We start from the raw sequence: 16797 nt of genomic DNA on the forward strand, positions 1-16797 counted from the left end.
TTGCAAAACAAATTGAAGTAAATGTTAATTAAAACAAAACATATTTTAATATGTTTTGTAAGATTTAAAGTTGTTTAGTGTTCTATCTTAAAAAGAAAATAAAAAAGATTTGTTTAGCTAATTTCATGACGTTAAAGCTGTCAGTGGACAACCCCCCATCACTTACATTTAATATCAAGTGTCACAACATGAAGTATTTCCGTGTTGATTTAGTCGGGCCTACTTTTGAAACTACTTACGCGCTCTGAACGTGTCGGGTCTACAGGTCGTGAGATTTTATTATGCGGTAAACGCACGTAAAATTTAATATACATAATCTATGCAAGTGAACTGTACATGAACATGAAGACCTTATGCGCATGCTTTGATATGGTGTTTTCGGTTAATGTGTTCATGTATGCACCTATACAAAACATACATAAGTGTATATGGTAGGTTTATATATTAACGAACGTTGAGAAGCCGCACCCCTTAGAGTAAATGCTGGAAACGTTGCATGTGAGGAAAGAGCGGTAAGGTATGTATTAAAGTTAAGCCATTATTTTCGAAATGTAGTGTGGGATCGGTTTTTGACTATGGACGATTGTAGTCACAAGGTCATGGTGGACAAGAATTGTATTGGAATAATTCACCATTATAATTGGGGCTCATATCAATACAATGTCAATACCAAATGGCCTATGCGTAAACGCATATAGGTAGACTCTAGGTAGTGAACTTGTCATAATTGATTGTGTTGAGCGACATACTGTTGACTGAGCTTTGAATTTGGGTTTAGGCAAGGATTGTATTCTAATAATTCACCATTACACTGGGATCTCATATCCAACTGCCTATGCGTAATGCTATAAATAATATATCCCTTATGGTAGTATTGAACTTGCCATGTTGATATTTTTTTGCGACCGTAACAATATGATTCTCTTCGACGAGTGAGCTGTGGTTCAGCCTTGGTTTTCTGCATTGAGGTATGTGCACATATTATGTTAAAATCCACGGGCTACTCCAGCTGGGTTTGAACCCACGACCAACAGGGCCCAATTTCATAGAGCTGCTAAGCATAAAAAATTGCTTAGCATGAAATTTCTTCCTTGATGAAAACAGGATCACCAACCAACCAATTTCCATTTGTTGCATATTGCTTGTTACTGGTTTTCAGCTGTTGTTTGCTTATCCTGAAAATCACGTGGAAATAAAATGGTTGGTAATCCTGTTTTTTATCAAGGAAAACATGTCATGCTAAGCAAAGGTTTGTGCTTAGCAGCTCTATGAAATTGGGCCCAGATGTCGCAGTCACCCCCATCAGTTCATAAACAATATTGTACTGTAAGTAGATTTAGATACATGCGGGGATCTCACGCGAAATGAAATGTCCAAAGTGATTTTAAAAAACATATGAATTGTTCTTATTAACAACTCGATTAACTACGGAGCTCCAAATGTGTCATCAACGAAACTGGATCCGCGTTTCATTGGCTTGGGATCCCATATAATACAAACACGGGTGATAACAAAAACGGCATTACTGTATTGGTCGGAAACACCGGCGGAATATTTTATAACAGAATAAACAACAAAACACAATAACAATATCACTTCATTCATGGCTAACAATTGAACCTTGTTCTTTCAAGGGCAGAGGGAAAATTGTTGAGGGCGCTGTGTACGGGTAAAGGACAAGGCAATATGCATGGGCTAGAATGACATGGGCCATCAGACTTGAGAATGGAATTTGCAGCGATGTGACTTCATCCATAGAGAATGATTATGCGTAGACAGCTATGGGTGCGCTCGTTTAGCTTCCCTGGGTCGACCCCGGTGTGTGGCGGTTTTTTCTTCCAGGACGAACGTGGGTAATTATCTGCACACGTTCGTCCTGGGCAAAAAAAAAAACGTCACACACCGGGGTCGACCCAGGGAAGCTTTGATGGTGATGATGAGGTCATGTGGTCAATGTGATCAGTGGGCCAGGGGTTTTAAACTGGGCGCAAATGGGGTTTCCAAGTTGACTGTTTATTGAAAAGCAGGGATTTAGAAAACCACAATAACTTATATGCAAATTTATATATTGTTAATCATAATTATAGGCATAATGAAATGGGTGCTGAGCACTGCTGTCACATAATAATAGATACCAAACAAGAATCAACAATAACAACATAGGGTGTTAAAATAAATAAAAAATATTCCTGCCAAAATAACTTCGGTGTTATGTGAACACCCTATATATATGTTGTTATTTTGTATTCCCCCTTGGTTATCTTTATTGTGACAACACACATGGTGTCATTTTTAACACCCCAGTTTTGGCAGTGCAATTTCATAAATGGCACTCCTGGGCCGAGTTGCCAAATCTTCTAGAAATAATAGTTATTTTATGAGACGAAGCAACCAAAAACGTCGTTGAAGAACCATTCGGGTTTTTTTTAAAGGTTTTTTTTTAAACCAATGCCCTAAATAACCAGTCTGCGCCTGTCGGTATGATTAACTGAGTCGTGAATTTTACAACTGGGTTGATCTTGAATTCAATTCCATTCTAGTCAACATTTATTTCATTGTGCCCTTCGCAATATGTTACATACAAAATGTTACAAATAGATAAGCAAAATCATAAGCACAGAAGATGGAAGGAAAATACTTCATCTGTGTCTAGACCAATAGTAACGAGGCTGTCAGATTAAGCCAAGGCTTGTAGAAGACAGCCTAGAAAGACTATAAACAGACTGGAACTAGCAGGGCCAAAGCAAATGCCATATGAGCTAGATTGGCTATAAATATTAAAAAGAGAGCTATGCCAGATAATGGGAGAGAAGAAATCTTAATGACATCGCCTGAAACTACAGACTTGGCCGTGAAGAAAGACGTATGTAAATAGCAATGCAAGTCGATGACAGTTATTGACGGTAATTGGAGTTTGATTACTTTTGTTTCCCCGAGACGAGGAGAACTACGTCTCATCAGTTGATATAAAGCATGACTTGAGGAAACTAATAAAAACAAACTATAATACTATTTCGGAGATTGTTCACCACAATAAAAATATCGAAGTCTTACAAGGTACTCAAGGCGCTTAGAAAGATGGATTTCATTCAGTTTACATAGTTGTGGCTGGTGACTGACTAAATTTGTGCTTAGCAAAGAAATCTGTTTTCAAGAAAAAAGTAATTTTCCACGAATTTGATTTCGAGACACATCTGTACATATATAATTTCTACGCAGGCGAACCTTTCCACCATCCAGCTAACTTCAAACCTTTACTAACTTATCATGGCTCACTCCAGATTATAGTGCGGAAGATTTCGAACAGTATGCCCAGCTGTGTTACTTTGATAAGTTTTCCACTCGCTAAATAAACTCATCTCCGTCATTTATATGTTAGACTTGCTTCAAGTCCCGTTCTCGTTTGAGAGGTCCCTACGCATGTCGCACCAACTTCACTATCTAGCACTCAATCCGTAGGATATCATAGCAGTGCGCGCTCGCCGTCAAAATGTGGGCCCGTGCGGAACAGGTATATATCTGGATACCAGATCATCACAAAACAGGATTTTCTGGCGATGGCACTGGATTGGGACTTGAGTCAAGTCTATCATTATGGTGACTCTACGACACACAATCTTTTTTTCTGCAGGTGATTATTGCCATCATCCAGCAAACTTCAATTCAGTGACTGATCATGGCCCACGCATCAGAGCCCGGTATGGATACCTCAGCTTGCGCCACCATCGACGACAGAAGGAGAATCAAACCATTTTACGAGCTACTCACCAATCTGGGGAATGAACTACTCAAATGTGAGCTCGCAGAGGCTCAAATCATGTGCAGAGGACAAGGAGTGCCGGAAGAGAAACTCAACACAAAACAACCTTTGGAACTACTTCGGTAAGAATATACTAACTGGGCCAAATTTCATAAAAAGCTTTTAAAGGAAAGGGATACGTTTGGTAATTACTCAAAACAAATATTAACTTAAAAACTGACTCCGGTAACGAGCATTGGAGAGCTGTTGATAGTATAAAAAATTGTGGTAAACGACTCCATCTGAAGAAACGTAGTTTTTGAGAAAGAGGTATTTTCTCACTAAAATAATAAAAGACTTCTAGCTTAAGTCTTTTATTCCTATCTGAAGACACACAAATTCGTCCAACAATGGGTGTTTTTTCTTTCATCATTTTTTTTGCAACTTCGGTGACCGATTGAGCCCAAATTTTCACAGCCTTGTTATTTTATGCTTATCATGGGATACACCAAGTGAGAACACTGGTCTTTCTTAGCAAGAAATGACCGTGGTGCCAGTCGCAATGTACGGTATGGTGTTTTGGCTGATAACCTGTTTTTGCTAAGGAAAAGTTATTGATGCTGTGAGCATAATATGTGTCTTATGAAATTGGGGGCCCTGTAAGCACAACAAACTTGCTAAGCACGAAAAGATTTGCTTAAAAGAAACAGGTTACCAGCCCCCCCCCCCCCCAACAAAAAATACAGTAAATATTTATACACTGTTGTGACTAGTGCCCCACTTTTGCTTGGCAAAGAAATTTGTCAAGCACTATTTTGCGCTTAACTGCTCCATGAAAACGGGCCGATCAGGGGCATTACCCATAGTCAGGCTGGGCCCAGTTTCCTAAAGCTGTTTAGCAGAAACAAACTGATTAAAAAAAGTGAATATTATCTACTTTCGCTGTTTTATAGATTTTTGTACTTTTTTATTTTGTCTGGGGGGTCTTCCGAGAGTGTCAGGGTTATCCTGTTTCTTTATTTACGTGTGATGTAATTTTTATAAATCTGTTTATCTTCTCAATTTTTTTAGGTTTTGAGGAAATGACTAAAATAAATAAAACTAATTGTTAACTTTGGTCTTGCTTTTTATTTTCTACTGCCGTGTAGTAGATCGCGGGATTTCGGGAAGATGAAACCTTCTTCTATTTTATTTTTCTATGATAGGACCCTTGATGACATGGGAATCATCGGAGAAGACAACACAGACTTTCTCAAGCAGTTACTTCACGCAGTAGGATGCATCGAGGGCAAAGAATATGTAAGCAAATCAATGTTTTAAGGTATTTTTTTCATCTGCTTAGGTTCATTATTTTCATAAAGAAGCATGGTAGAAATCTCTCTAACTTACTCAGTAAAGCAAAGTTTCTTTAAATGTGGACGTTATTTTAAATCATACACAATGCGTTACAAGTTAGACAGGGGTAGTCAAGAAGGACAAACAAATTACAGTATATCTTGAGATGTGTACAACTAGACCCCTGCCAACGATAAAATAATAATGATATAATTACAACAAGGAGATTGCTTTCAAACGCCATTACAATCACAAAACAGTAAACATTAAAATAATAAGCAAATCCAAAAACAACACCCATAAAACACCGTAACAAAACAGGAGGCAGTGACAACAAGTTAAAAACCCAAACAAGACAAGGTTCCATGATCCCAAAAGCCCAACACGAATTGACTTTAAAGCCCTCTAAAGCCAAAATAAAATAAACGACGTTCCATAACACAATTACGGTTACTTTTCATTTTCACCAAAGGTGGAAGTGTACGAACAAGAGAGGAGCAAACATCTCAAAGACGTTGAAATCCTCCTCGGCAGAAAAGATCAATTTTTCGTCGGACGTACCAAATACGTCAGTAAAATTCTCGACGTTTTCCATGATACGAATCATGTCAAATGTCGATGTGTTTTGGTGTACGGACTGGCTGGTACGGGAAAGACGAAGCTGGCAGTGGAAAGTTGCGCCATCTACAAGGGGCAGCAGAAGAATTCAGCCACAAGGTAAAGCTTTATGGAATCTTGACGTCATATGGTTTAAGTACAAAGAGCGCCCTCACTAAAAGTCACAAAATGGTACCTCAATGGGAGACTTTTGGGACGCTGGGTGTCAGCAGACTTACCAGGTAAAATCCATTGTTCTCGGTAATGTGCGCATGCTCAGAACTACGTAAACAATAAAAATTTACCTGGTAAGTCTGCTGCCACCTAGCGTTCCAAAGTCTCCCATTGTGATTTTAACATGGTTCACTAAACGGGACACAGGAACAATAGGTGACAGGAGACCAGGCATCTTAAAAATCGACCCACCGACAAATTAGCTAGTAGTCTGACAAACCGAGGAAAAGTTGCAAAACTGACAAACCGACGAATAATGTGCAGTATAGAGCAAGTACGATTAAGGGAATAAAAGTTGGCTATTGTCGACCATTGGGCGATTTTGCTCGGTACCCAGGATGTATTTCATGCATAGGTAAAAACATGGAACATTGGGTGCGTTCGTTTAGCTTCCCTGGGTCGACCCCGGTGTGTGGCGTTTTTTTTTTCCCAGGACGAGTGTGTGCAGATAATTACCCACGTTCGTCCTGATAAAAAAAAACGCCACGCACCGGGGTCGACCCAGGGGAGCTAAACGAACGCACACATAGACTAGTGGTCAACTTGCCCAAAGATGGACTGCACATGACGTCATTGACCACCATCTTTGATGTTTCCTAAAGGCTTTATCGTGTAAATCTTCGTAAAGCTACAAAGGCGGACGAGGTTTGGCTGTGGACCTTAAATAGCGTGGCGGGAAGGCAAGTCACACAGAGTCAGTTCAACATGCCGCTGGTGAAGGACTGGATAAAGAAATGTTGCCAAGGTAAAATTTCTGGCATCAATCATTAATTTAGTTGATTATCTGCATTTACATAAAAGTCACAGAAAAAGAAAAAAAACCCGTACCGTATTGGCATTCTGTACCCGTCCATTCCTGTTGACAGTACCAGTCCACTCCGAGAATGTGTCAAAACTTAATTGGGCTTTGACCAAATATGGGATGAGAGAAAAATCAAATTGCCCGAATTAAGAGTTGAACCCTTTAATGACACTTAAAAAACACGGTTACGTAATATTATTTTGTTGCAGATACTATCATTCTATTGGACAACGCTGACGATATAATCAGACCCTCTTCTACCAGCAGAGACCATTTCATCAACACAATAACCGACATTCTAGACTTGAACAACGCGTTCGTTAAAATCCTCATGACGTCACGGCATCCTATGGATGTCCATTGTCTTAAAGATCTGCCAAACTTCCTCGAGCTGAAGCTTGAGCCACTACAGGTTCACGACTCCATCTACTTGCTGAGGAAGATGGTAGACCAGGCTCAGAGTTCCTCCGGGATAGCTGTTGCCGGTGGGGACAGCACCAGAGATGACAAGCCATTGTTTGAGATTGCTAAGCTGTGTGGGAACAACCCGCAGGCCCTGCGTGCCTTAGCGAGCCGCCTCAGCAGCGGGTTCCAACCAGATAAACTCATAGAGCATCTGAAGATACCAGCACTGATCCCTAAAGTCCTGGATCCTGGATCTCTAGCAGCCAGTACAGCTGTCCAGGATGAGAGAAAGGACTTCGAGGATCAACCGATGGTCCTGAGTGCTCTGAGTATCACTTACGAGGAACTTCCACAGCATCTCAAGGAGGTACTGTTGAAATTATCCGTGCTCCCGACCTCCTTCAGCTTGAAACAAGGAGCCATGATTCTGGGAAGAGATAAACCAGACGAGGTGAAGTATGACCTGGAGGATTTGAGGAAGTGGTGTCTTATAGATAAAGAGAACTTTGATGACTTCGACTGTGGAGTAAACGATGACGACACATACTACTACATACATCCGCTGGTAAGATCCACTTGTTTGACCAAGTTACAGTCAAGTAAGTTTTACCAAGTCGCGTACGAAGACGCTGTGCGTCGCTTCTTCGTGTACATCAATGATCGGCTCAAACAGTTAACGGAGCTTGGTCATAAAGACTTCTCCCGCGCCCTGTCAAAGTTTCAGTTGGAAAAGACGAATGTTTTCCACTACTTGGAACTCGACATGGGTAACAAGTTCGGTTGTAAGGTGAATGAGACTGAACAGACAACCGTCAACCCTACACCTCTTCCTGACAACAGGGAGGGTCTCTACAGCATCTTCGAAACCTTCTTGGAGCCATCAAAACGCTTGGAGTATTATCAGAATCGTAGCAGAGTAATGCTGAGCAGAAAGGAAATCGAAGGTTGGGCTTACCTACAAGGATGGGTCGCTGATGAGCTTGTTGTTAAGGCTAAATACGACGACGCTTGGAAGACGGTTGAAGAGCCTCTAAAGACTCTCCAAGTCAAAGAAACCGAGAGTGGCATAACGAATGACTTAGAAAGGGCCAGAGCTCAGCTTATGTACGTCAAAGGCCGTGTCCTAGTCGGACGACGTGAATACAGCAAAGCGTTTGAGGTACTGCAGCAGGCATTATCGACGCAGCAACGTATCTTGGGGAATCACTCCGTCACAGCTCGTTGCCTGAATGCTCTAGGTCATGCTTACTACAACAAGGCTGATGAAGGGTTTCTATCAAGCGGAGTGGACGAGGCTCACGAGTATCACAAGAAAGCATGGGAGATGCTGGTTAAGGTAACCGATGGCAAACCAGAGAAGCATTATGACGCACCTATGTATCTGCTTAATATTGGCGCCAGTTACCATCAGATGGGGAAGAAGAATCTACTGTTGCGTAAGGGAAAAGCTAAGAAGTTCTTTGAGTTGGCGATCACCAACTACAACGAAGCGTACGAGCTTGCAAGAGCCCTAAGATTGACCAACTCGTCCAACAGTGCGTTCATTCTGAAGAATATGGCGATGAGCCACTGTGAGATGGAGGTGAGTCTGTTGGGTTTTTAAACATAAGGGACACTATTGGTAATGGACCGATCCGGCCTGTCAATCAAACTGTGCGCGTTCACCCATTTGACCAATCACGGCAATGATTGTGGTCGGACAAACTCGGTCAATCGTGCGCGTATACTTGGCACGCTCGGCAGAATCGTGCATAATGTCATTGGGAGTGTTCGTACACGTGTCTTGCTCACGTGCGCGGTGGGTGGAGCTTAGTGGAAAGCCGGACCGGTCCATTATCAAAGACCAGTCCTCTCACTTGGTGTATCTCAACATATGCATAAAGTAACAAACCTGTGAACATTTGAGCTCAATTGGTCGTCGAAAATGTGAGATAATAGAAGAAAAAAAACAGCCTTGTCACACGAAGTTGTGTGCGTTTAGATGGTTGATTTCGAGACCTCAAATTCTAAACTTGAGGTCTCGGAATCAAATTCGTGGAAAATTACTTCTTTCTCGAAAACTATGTCACTTCAGAGGGAGCCGTTTCTCACAATGTTTTTTTTTTTTTTTTTTTTACTATCAACTTCTTCCCATTACTCGTCACCAAGTAAGGTTTTATGCTTATAATTATTTTGAGTAATTACCAACAGTTTCCATTGCTTTTCAATATACACTTATATACTTATTTTGTTTATTTATTTGTTAACACCACATACGGTAGTATCAGGATGGTGAACATGAAACGGGAGGAAAACCACAAAATTGGGGAAAACCACGCATTAAGGAAAGGGTTTGAACTCAAGGAGCCAGGGCTGAGTTGGGATTCGAACCTGGTCAACAACCCAAAATAGGTCCAAATGCTAAATAGTATAATTGGTCGATTTTATTTTTGAAACTAAAAGTGAACTTATTAATGTATCTTATAAGAAAAGCCAATCGTAAAATTGAATGGAAACCGATATAAGTTTTAAGGTTGAGTTAAAACAAGAAACGCTCTCGTAACACTCTCGTTGTGTTCATGCACTAGATCCAGTTACCCAGATTCTTCAAAGAACTTACAGAAAAGGACAACAATTATGAATTATCCGATTGTTTCTATTTAGGATTATGAGAAAGCCTTGCCGCTGGCTATCCATGCAGCTGAAATAAGGGAGAAGTCGATAGGTATCCACCCTACCACTGCACGCAACCTGTACTTCATTGGTTCACTCTACGACAGCTTGGGCGATAAATACATCAAGAAAGGTGATTTACATGTTTAAACTGTGTTTCTCAAGACAGCAAAGTTAGCTTTATATTGAACATTCCCATATAATTTGTAGGCCTACAGCGAGTATATAATAACCACTTACGATGTACAAAGATATACACTGTACAAACCTGTTAATGTCCAACCAATAATAATAATAATAATAATAATAATAACAACAAATTCTTATATGTATACCGCATTTCACAATAAACCGTATAAATGCGTTTTACATTATGGTCATTGGGCCAATAAGAGTAAAAGTCTTTTAATATTTTTGTGAGAAACTACCTCTTTCTCAAAAACTACGTTACTTCAGAGGGAGTCGTTTCCCACAATGTTTTGTTATCAACAGCTCTCCAATGCTCGTTACCAAGTCAGTTTTTAAGTTAGTATTTGTTTTGAGTCGTTACCAAACGTGTACCTTCCCTTTAACCACTCGGCCACGTCACTCTACCAATATCGATGTACAAGTTAATAGCTCTAATATTATCCAGTTTTGTTTTATTTATTTATCCCTTAGACAAGAAAACATCTGACCAACACTTCACAGACGCCTTAGAATACTACAACAAAGCACTCAAGATGGAGATGCAGTTGGGACCAAGGGGTCATAGTATCGAGTATGAGGATCTCAAGACGGACCTGGAAAGATTGCTCAAGAAACGCCAAGGAGACAAGACGGAGCTTGAGACATACCAAAGAATATTTCATGTAAGATACATATTATTATAGACCATTATCACGTTGCCACCATCTTGGTCATGCTCCCTGCGTCCAATAACAGTAATGCTAATGTTATTCATTGTTCAAAAAAGAACCAGACTATTCCTCATTCCAACCTCAGTTTGCTTAAAGACGATGTGACCCATGTTTACATTCAAAACGCCCTCTGTTGAAAAAAACACTGCATACGTAATGTTTCGCCGGGCAAAAAGACGCGTTGTCATGGTAAGATTGCATACACTTTCTAGCTGGCTGCCAAAATACAAAGGTTTTGCCCGGCGGTATGCGCGCGAATCATGTGATGGTTTTCGAGTGACGTCAGAGGTCAATCGTCTATACATTGATTTGAATGGAAGAAAATCAAGATGGCCGTACCATTATAAAAGGTCTATATAATGGCGTTTAGCTATTATACACTTTCGGTAAACAGTATTGTCCAAGTCCCACAATTCGTGTATCACAACCTATATATAAAATAACAAACCTGTGAAAATTAAGGCTCAATCGGTCATCGGAGTCGGGAGAAAAAAACGGGAAACCCACTCCTGTTTCCGCGCGTTTCACCGTGTCATGACATGTGTTTAAAATAAATCCGTAATTCTCGCTAACGAGAATTTATATTGTTTTAATGTTTTCTCAAAAAGTACAGCATTTCATGGAACAATATTTCAAGAGAAGTCTTTCACCATTACCTTCTGTAAACCCTGTAAATTATTTGTAAATCTGTGATTTTTTTTTTTTTTTCTCTACCGAAAGGGTCCAATGGCTTTAAACAACTTGATGATTTAAAGCTGTATTTAATTTCGGTGATTCAAGGCAAAACCATTGGTTCGATTTTTTTCAATTCTATATGTATCTAAAAAAAAAAAATAACATCTGAAAAATTTATTTGCAAAGAAAGCGTTTTTGAGAAATCAGGAGCGAATAATATGTCCACGCAGGAAGAATACTCTCTAACAGGAATACACAACCCGAGAAGCGCGTTTCTGAGATTCAAATTTAGGGGCATAACAACTGCACTCTAAAAAACTAAAGAGTTGAATCCAACACTTGCATGAGTTCGGTGAGTGACTACATATTAGAAAGTGCTGGATCCAGCTAAATCTAGCATTTTAATTTTTTGATCCAACGCAAAAAGGGTTAATTCAACAATTTAAGTGTTAATTCAACATTTCTCAAAAAAATTCCTTTGAATTATTGGATCAGCTTTTTAAACGTTAAACGGGCACTTAAATTGTTGACCGAATACTTTAGAATGCTGGATTTAACATAAAATGTTGGATTAAACTCTTTAGTTTTTAGAGTGTGTTGACTGTTTACACGACCCGACCGGCCGACCGCATTAGCCTACTTCAATTCAATTCAATTTAAGACAACATTTATTTTCGTACCACCCTTCGCTATTAGACCTTATGCATTGACGTCACCCAGACGCCATCTTAGAGGAAAAACCGTGACGAAACAATCGAAACGCACATATTTGTATGCGCGGCGCATATGATTGGCCATGAACAACATCCTTTTGACCTCTAGGTTAGGGGAGCCCTACTGAGATGACGTCATGTGCATAGGGTCTATAGTAACATTATACAAATTATATTGAAGTGAAATGTTGCTCAAAATGCTGTATGCTATAGAAAGCTGTATGGGCTTCTAAAAAAAGGTTTGTATTGCTATTATTACCAAACGTAAAACTTTATGCTTACTCTATACATTCTCAGGACGCTGATAAGAGTGCAATGTCACCGGAAGAGGTGACCTTGACCTTTGACTCCTTACCGGATGTCGCAAGGCAGTCAGCAAGAGGTCAACACGAGCCACAAGACGACGATGACATGGATGTCAATGAGGCAGACGACAATTCGGGAGCGACAAGACGAAGAGCGCCAGGTATGTTACAACTAGGCATTGGACACCTTCAGTAAATTGTCAAAGACCACAGTCTTCTCACTTGGTGTATCACAACATAAGCACAAAATAACAAACATCTGGAAATTTGAGCTCAATCGGTCGTCGAATTTGCGAGATAATAATGAAAGAAAAAGCACCCTTGTCACACGAAAATGTGTGCTTTCACTGCTTGATTTCGGGATCTCAAATTCTAAATCTGAGGTCTCGAAATCAATTTCAAATATGAAAAATTACTTCTTTCTCGAAAACTACGTTACTTCAGAGGGAGCCGTTTTATACCATGAACAGCTCGTTACCAAGTAAGTTTTTTAGCTAACAATTATTTTGAGTAGTTACCGATAGTGTCCACTGCCTTTATTACTTGAACTTACGTTGACTTACTAAGACCATGGAGGTAGAATTAGAATTAATTCTACCTCCATGCTAAGACCAGACACTGGGTTTGTGACAGCTTGGAAAATATCTACATGAAGGACAGGGAGATCTGGGGACAACTCATCCGTAACATAATTGACCGAGGACACCACTCGAAAGAGAAGAATTCAAATGAACTTCCAGGTTGGGGGGTGCCGGCCGCGCAAACGTTTCCTGACGCTAGGCGATGGGACTGAAAATAAAAGGACTCTCACGCGAATGGGACTTGAGTCAAGTCTACAGGCAAAGAAACAAATTAGACTTTACTAGTCTTGATGCAAATTTCAGTTGTAGAAGATCTGAATTAGAAAAAAAACATTCCGTTGTCTCCAACACTTCTACTGACGCAATCGTCACATCGGCTCTTTCCGTCACACCTTATATTCGCCGAATACATACACCCCGTCAATCGTCAAAAATAAAGAAGAAAATCAAAAATGTATTGAACAGACACGCCACCCCCCCCCCCCCCCCCCCGATCCATGAAACGTGTATAAACAATGTTTTACTTTATTTATGTGTCACAGAATTCAACCGTCACTGAATTCGACAACGTCATGCCCGGTTCATACTTCCTGCAAATGCAATGCGATGCTAATGTTGACGTCACAAATTCGCAACGAATAATTCGCAGCAGTTCAACTTTGCTTAACTCACTTTCGAATATCGCTGCGGAAGGAAGGAGGGTTGTGACGTCAAATTTACGTCAAATTCGCTTCGCATTCGCATTCGTGGGAAGTATGAACCCGGGCTTCATACGACTTGTAACAATTTAAGTTTGTTACATTTTTTTAAGAAAACAAATACACACGTTGCAAATGTTGTCTAATGGTTACCTTGGAAGTCAATTTAATTTTCGATTAACACGTTATATTTTCGTCTTTTCAGCACCAGTTTTCATGCAAGAGACGGCGAGTAAAAAGAGGCGCTGCAACATACAGTAAATGTTCGAGGCTCGTGAATTACGCCAGAGATCTGCCGTTGAGCACACGTCCATAATCACCTTTGACCTCGCATCGATGATATTCATGGTTCTGGAGATTCGCAGTTAAAACTGACTTACATGTGTATACCCAGGCCTCGAAATTACCCACAACACAAATTAAAATTGTCCTCATATAGAAGCCCCCCTACCAGAGGAAAATTGCTGTGCCCCTTCAAGAGAGAAACTCAATGCATGCATAATAAAGACAATACTATCTTGGTCATGTTCCTCGTTTCGAATAACAATAATGCATGCTAGTAATCATCTTGCAATTAGGAACCAGACTATTCTGTTCTTCAAGTCTCGAAATTCAAGATGGCTGCACCGTGGTAAAGGTCTATAGTGCTGTGTGCACTTTGCCATTATTTGAGGGAGTCAGTGAGGGCGCCCTGCAAGGGGTCTATAAATAATCAGCGTTCTCATTCTGAACTGATGAGCGCTCCCTATATATAAATAGTTTTTCATTGAAAAACAATGTGTACAATTATACTTATCTTTGAAATATGAGGATGGAGTGAAAAATATGCTTCAATTTAGAGAATCTTGCTGTGCAATAACTTTTTTTTAGATGCCGAGGAATTTAGCTGCTGTTTGTACATTGCTGATTTTTTAAAAAATTTTTATTGTAAATTTTTGTGTGTATAAAGATTGTAACCGTATTTAAAGGCACTGTATGGACACTTTTGGTAATTACTTAAAATACTTAGTAGCATACAAACTTACTTGGTAACAGGCAAAGGAGAGCTGTTGATAGTATAACACATTGTGAGAGACGTCTCCCTCTGAAGTAACGGAGTTTTTGAGAAAGAGGTAATTTCTCACTAAAATGATAAAAGGCTTCTGACCAGAAGCCTTTTATTCCTATCTGTACAACAAGAGCGTTTTTTCTGTCATCATTTTCATGCATCTTCAATGACCCATTGAGTCCAAATTTCCACAAGCTTGTCATGTTATGCATATTTGGGATAGGTATACACATAGTGAGAATGCTGGTCTTTTGGAATAAAAGGTGTTCAGTGCTGTAAAGATTTTAACCGTATTTAAGCGTATTCGTTATATCAACCGGTCGGTTGTTACCAACAGTGTTCTTTTACTTAATTTTTGTATGTTGTTGCGATAAAGGCTTTGTGGCTTATGCGCAAGCTGCTGTATGTAGGCCCTCATAAGTCATATAATTTTTGATATTATTTTTTCGCAAGAAGTGCCTCAGTACTATTCATCTCATCAACTGTATTTAAGATAATTTATAATAAAGTAAACAATTGCCCTATTAATTTTAAGTCATTCTGTAAAATGTTGTCAAATATACCTATTTTGTGCATTTTATACAATCGGTCCTTTTTGTTGGCAAGTTGTTCGCAACAGCCAAACAATTACATTTCCTCAAATATTACCCAGAACAAAGGTCTACTGACTTATTTAGAAAGTTCGCCAATACACTTTGGTAGGGCGCCGGAACGTTAATCCAGAGGTCGTTGGTTCAAGTCCACTCCAGTTAATTTACCTTAGTTCGAACTAGTATTAAACTTTAAAACCTTTTACTGTTTGACCATTCAAAAACATCCACATGGTTTGGAACAAAATGCTAAAACAGCCTAGTGCAACTTGTGGCGATTGCACAATACATAAATCTGCGCACACAGTTGTGCCACATTCATGTTTTAATTAGAAATTTAACTCGGGAAAGTCCCGAAAATAATTAAAGGTAACCCAAACTAATAATTCTTTATCCCCGATGCAAGTTATTGGAAGCATTTACAACAGAACTGAATGCTACAAACAGATGATCTTGGGCACAACTTTATGGACTTTGAATGAACTTTTTCACTGAAAAGGTGTACACTATAGTGAAGACTAGGACATTAAATTGAAATGAAAAGAAGATTCCTGCATGCGTGCAAACTTTGGTTGAATAGTTTGTTATATGAAAACTTTATTTGTAAATTATTGATATAATATTTTAACTTATGGAGAAGGTTTTTTGTCAATAATTTTTTTTAAAGCTTTTGCCAGAAAAAGTGATATATGCTATTTAGTAGTGTTCTACTTTGAATGATCAAAAACATAATCTATCTGGTTACAGGCAATCAATTTGATCATAGTGAGTGAAAAATATGGTGGTCGGGTTCGGCATTTCCCATTAAAATAAATATAGTCATAAATAGTACTAAAATGTCAATAACGCTAAGCAGTTTATTACTAAGTTTTGGTGTGTTATCTACTCAGTCGTTCAAATATTCAACCTAACTAAAATAAATTATATTATACCCAGATTTTAACTCGTAAAAACTTTTCATGGTCTCATGTATGTGCATTATTTGGGGCTGACTGTATTTCTTTCATTATAGATCTAGCTCCATAAAACTTCTGAAAGCTTTAAAGGCAGTGGACACTATTGGTAATTGTCAAAGACTAGCCTTCACAGTTGGTGTATCTCAATTCAAATGCATAAAATAACAAACCTGTGAAAATTTGAGCTCAATCGGTCGTCGAACTTGGGAGATAATAATGAAAGAAAAAACACCCTTGTCACACGAAGTTGTTGTGTGCGTTAAGATGGTTGATTTTGAGACCTCAAAAAACTCAAGTTCTAAACCTGAGGTCTCGAAATCAAATTCGTGGAAAATTACTTCTTTCTCCAAAACTATGGCACTTCAGAGGGAGCCGTTTCTCACAATGTTTTATACCATCAACCTCTCCCCATTACTCGTCACCAAGAAAGGTTTTATGCTAACAAATATTTTGAGTAGTTACCAATAGTGTCCACTGCCTATAATTGTTGCTGAAAGAAAGAAGACTCACCGTTACTTTGTACATGCTCACTGGGCGGTTGGCTTTCCAGATTTAAACACCCTCCGTG

At 39.4% G+C, this 16797-nt stretch overlaps 1 protein-coding gene across 1 annotated transcript; it reads left to right on the forward strand.

Moving 5' to 3' along the window:
• The first annotated feature begins 367 nt into the window (after positions 1–367).
• Positions 368–16222, forward strand: LOC139945446 (uncharacterized). Its single transcript, XM_071942800.1, has 10 exons — positions 368–517; positions 3632–3882; positions 4945–5038; positions 5547–5791; positions 6508–6650; positions 6917–8694; positions 9756–9897; positions 10425–10615; positions 12349–12517; positions 13841–16222. The coding sequence occupies exons 2-10, from the start codon at positions 3677–3679 to the stop codon at positions 13894–13896; spliced, it is 3024 nt and encodes a 1007-aa protein (XP_071798901.1). The 5' UTR covers positions 368–517; positions 3632–3676; the 3' UTR covers positions 13897–16222.
• The last annotated feature ends 575 nt before the right edge of the window (positions 16223–16797 follow it).

The sequence above is a fragment of the Asterias amurensis genome, chromosome 12 (genome assembly GCF_032118995.1).
Source record: "Asterias amurensis chromosome 12, ASM3211899v1".
NCBI lineage: Eukaryota > Metazoa > Echinodermata > Asteroidea > Forcipulatida > Asteriidae > Asterias > Asterias amurensis.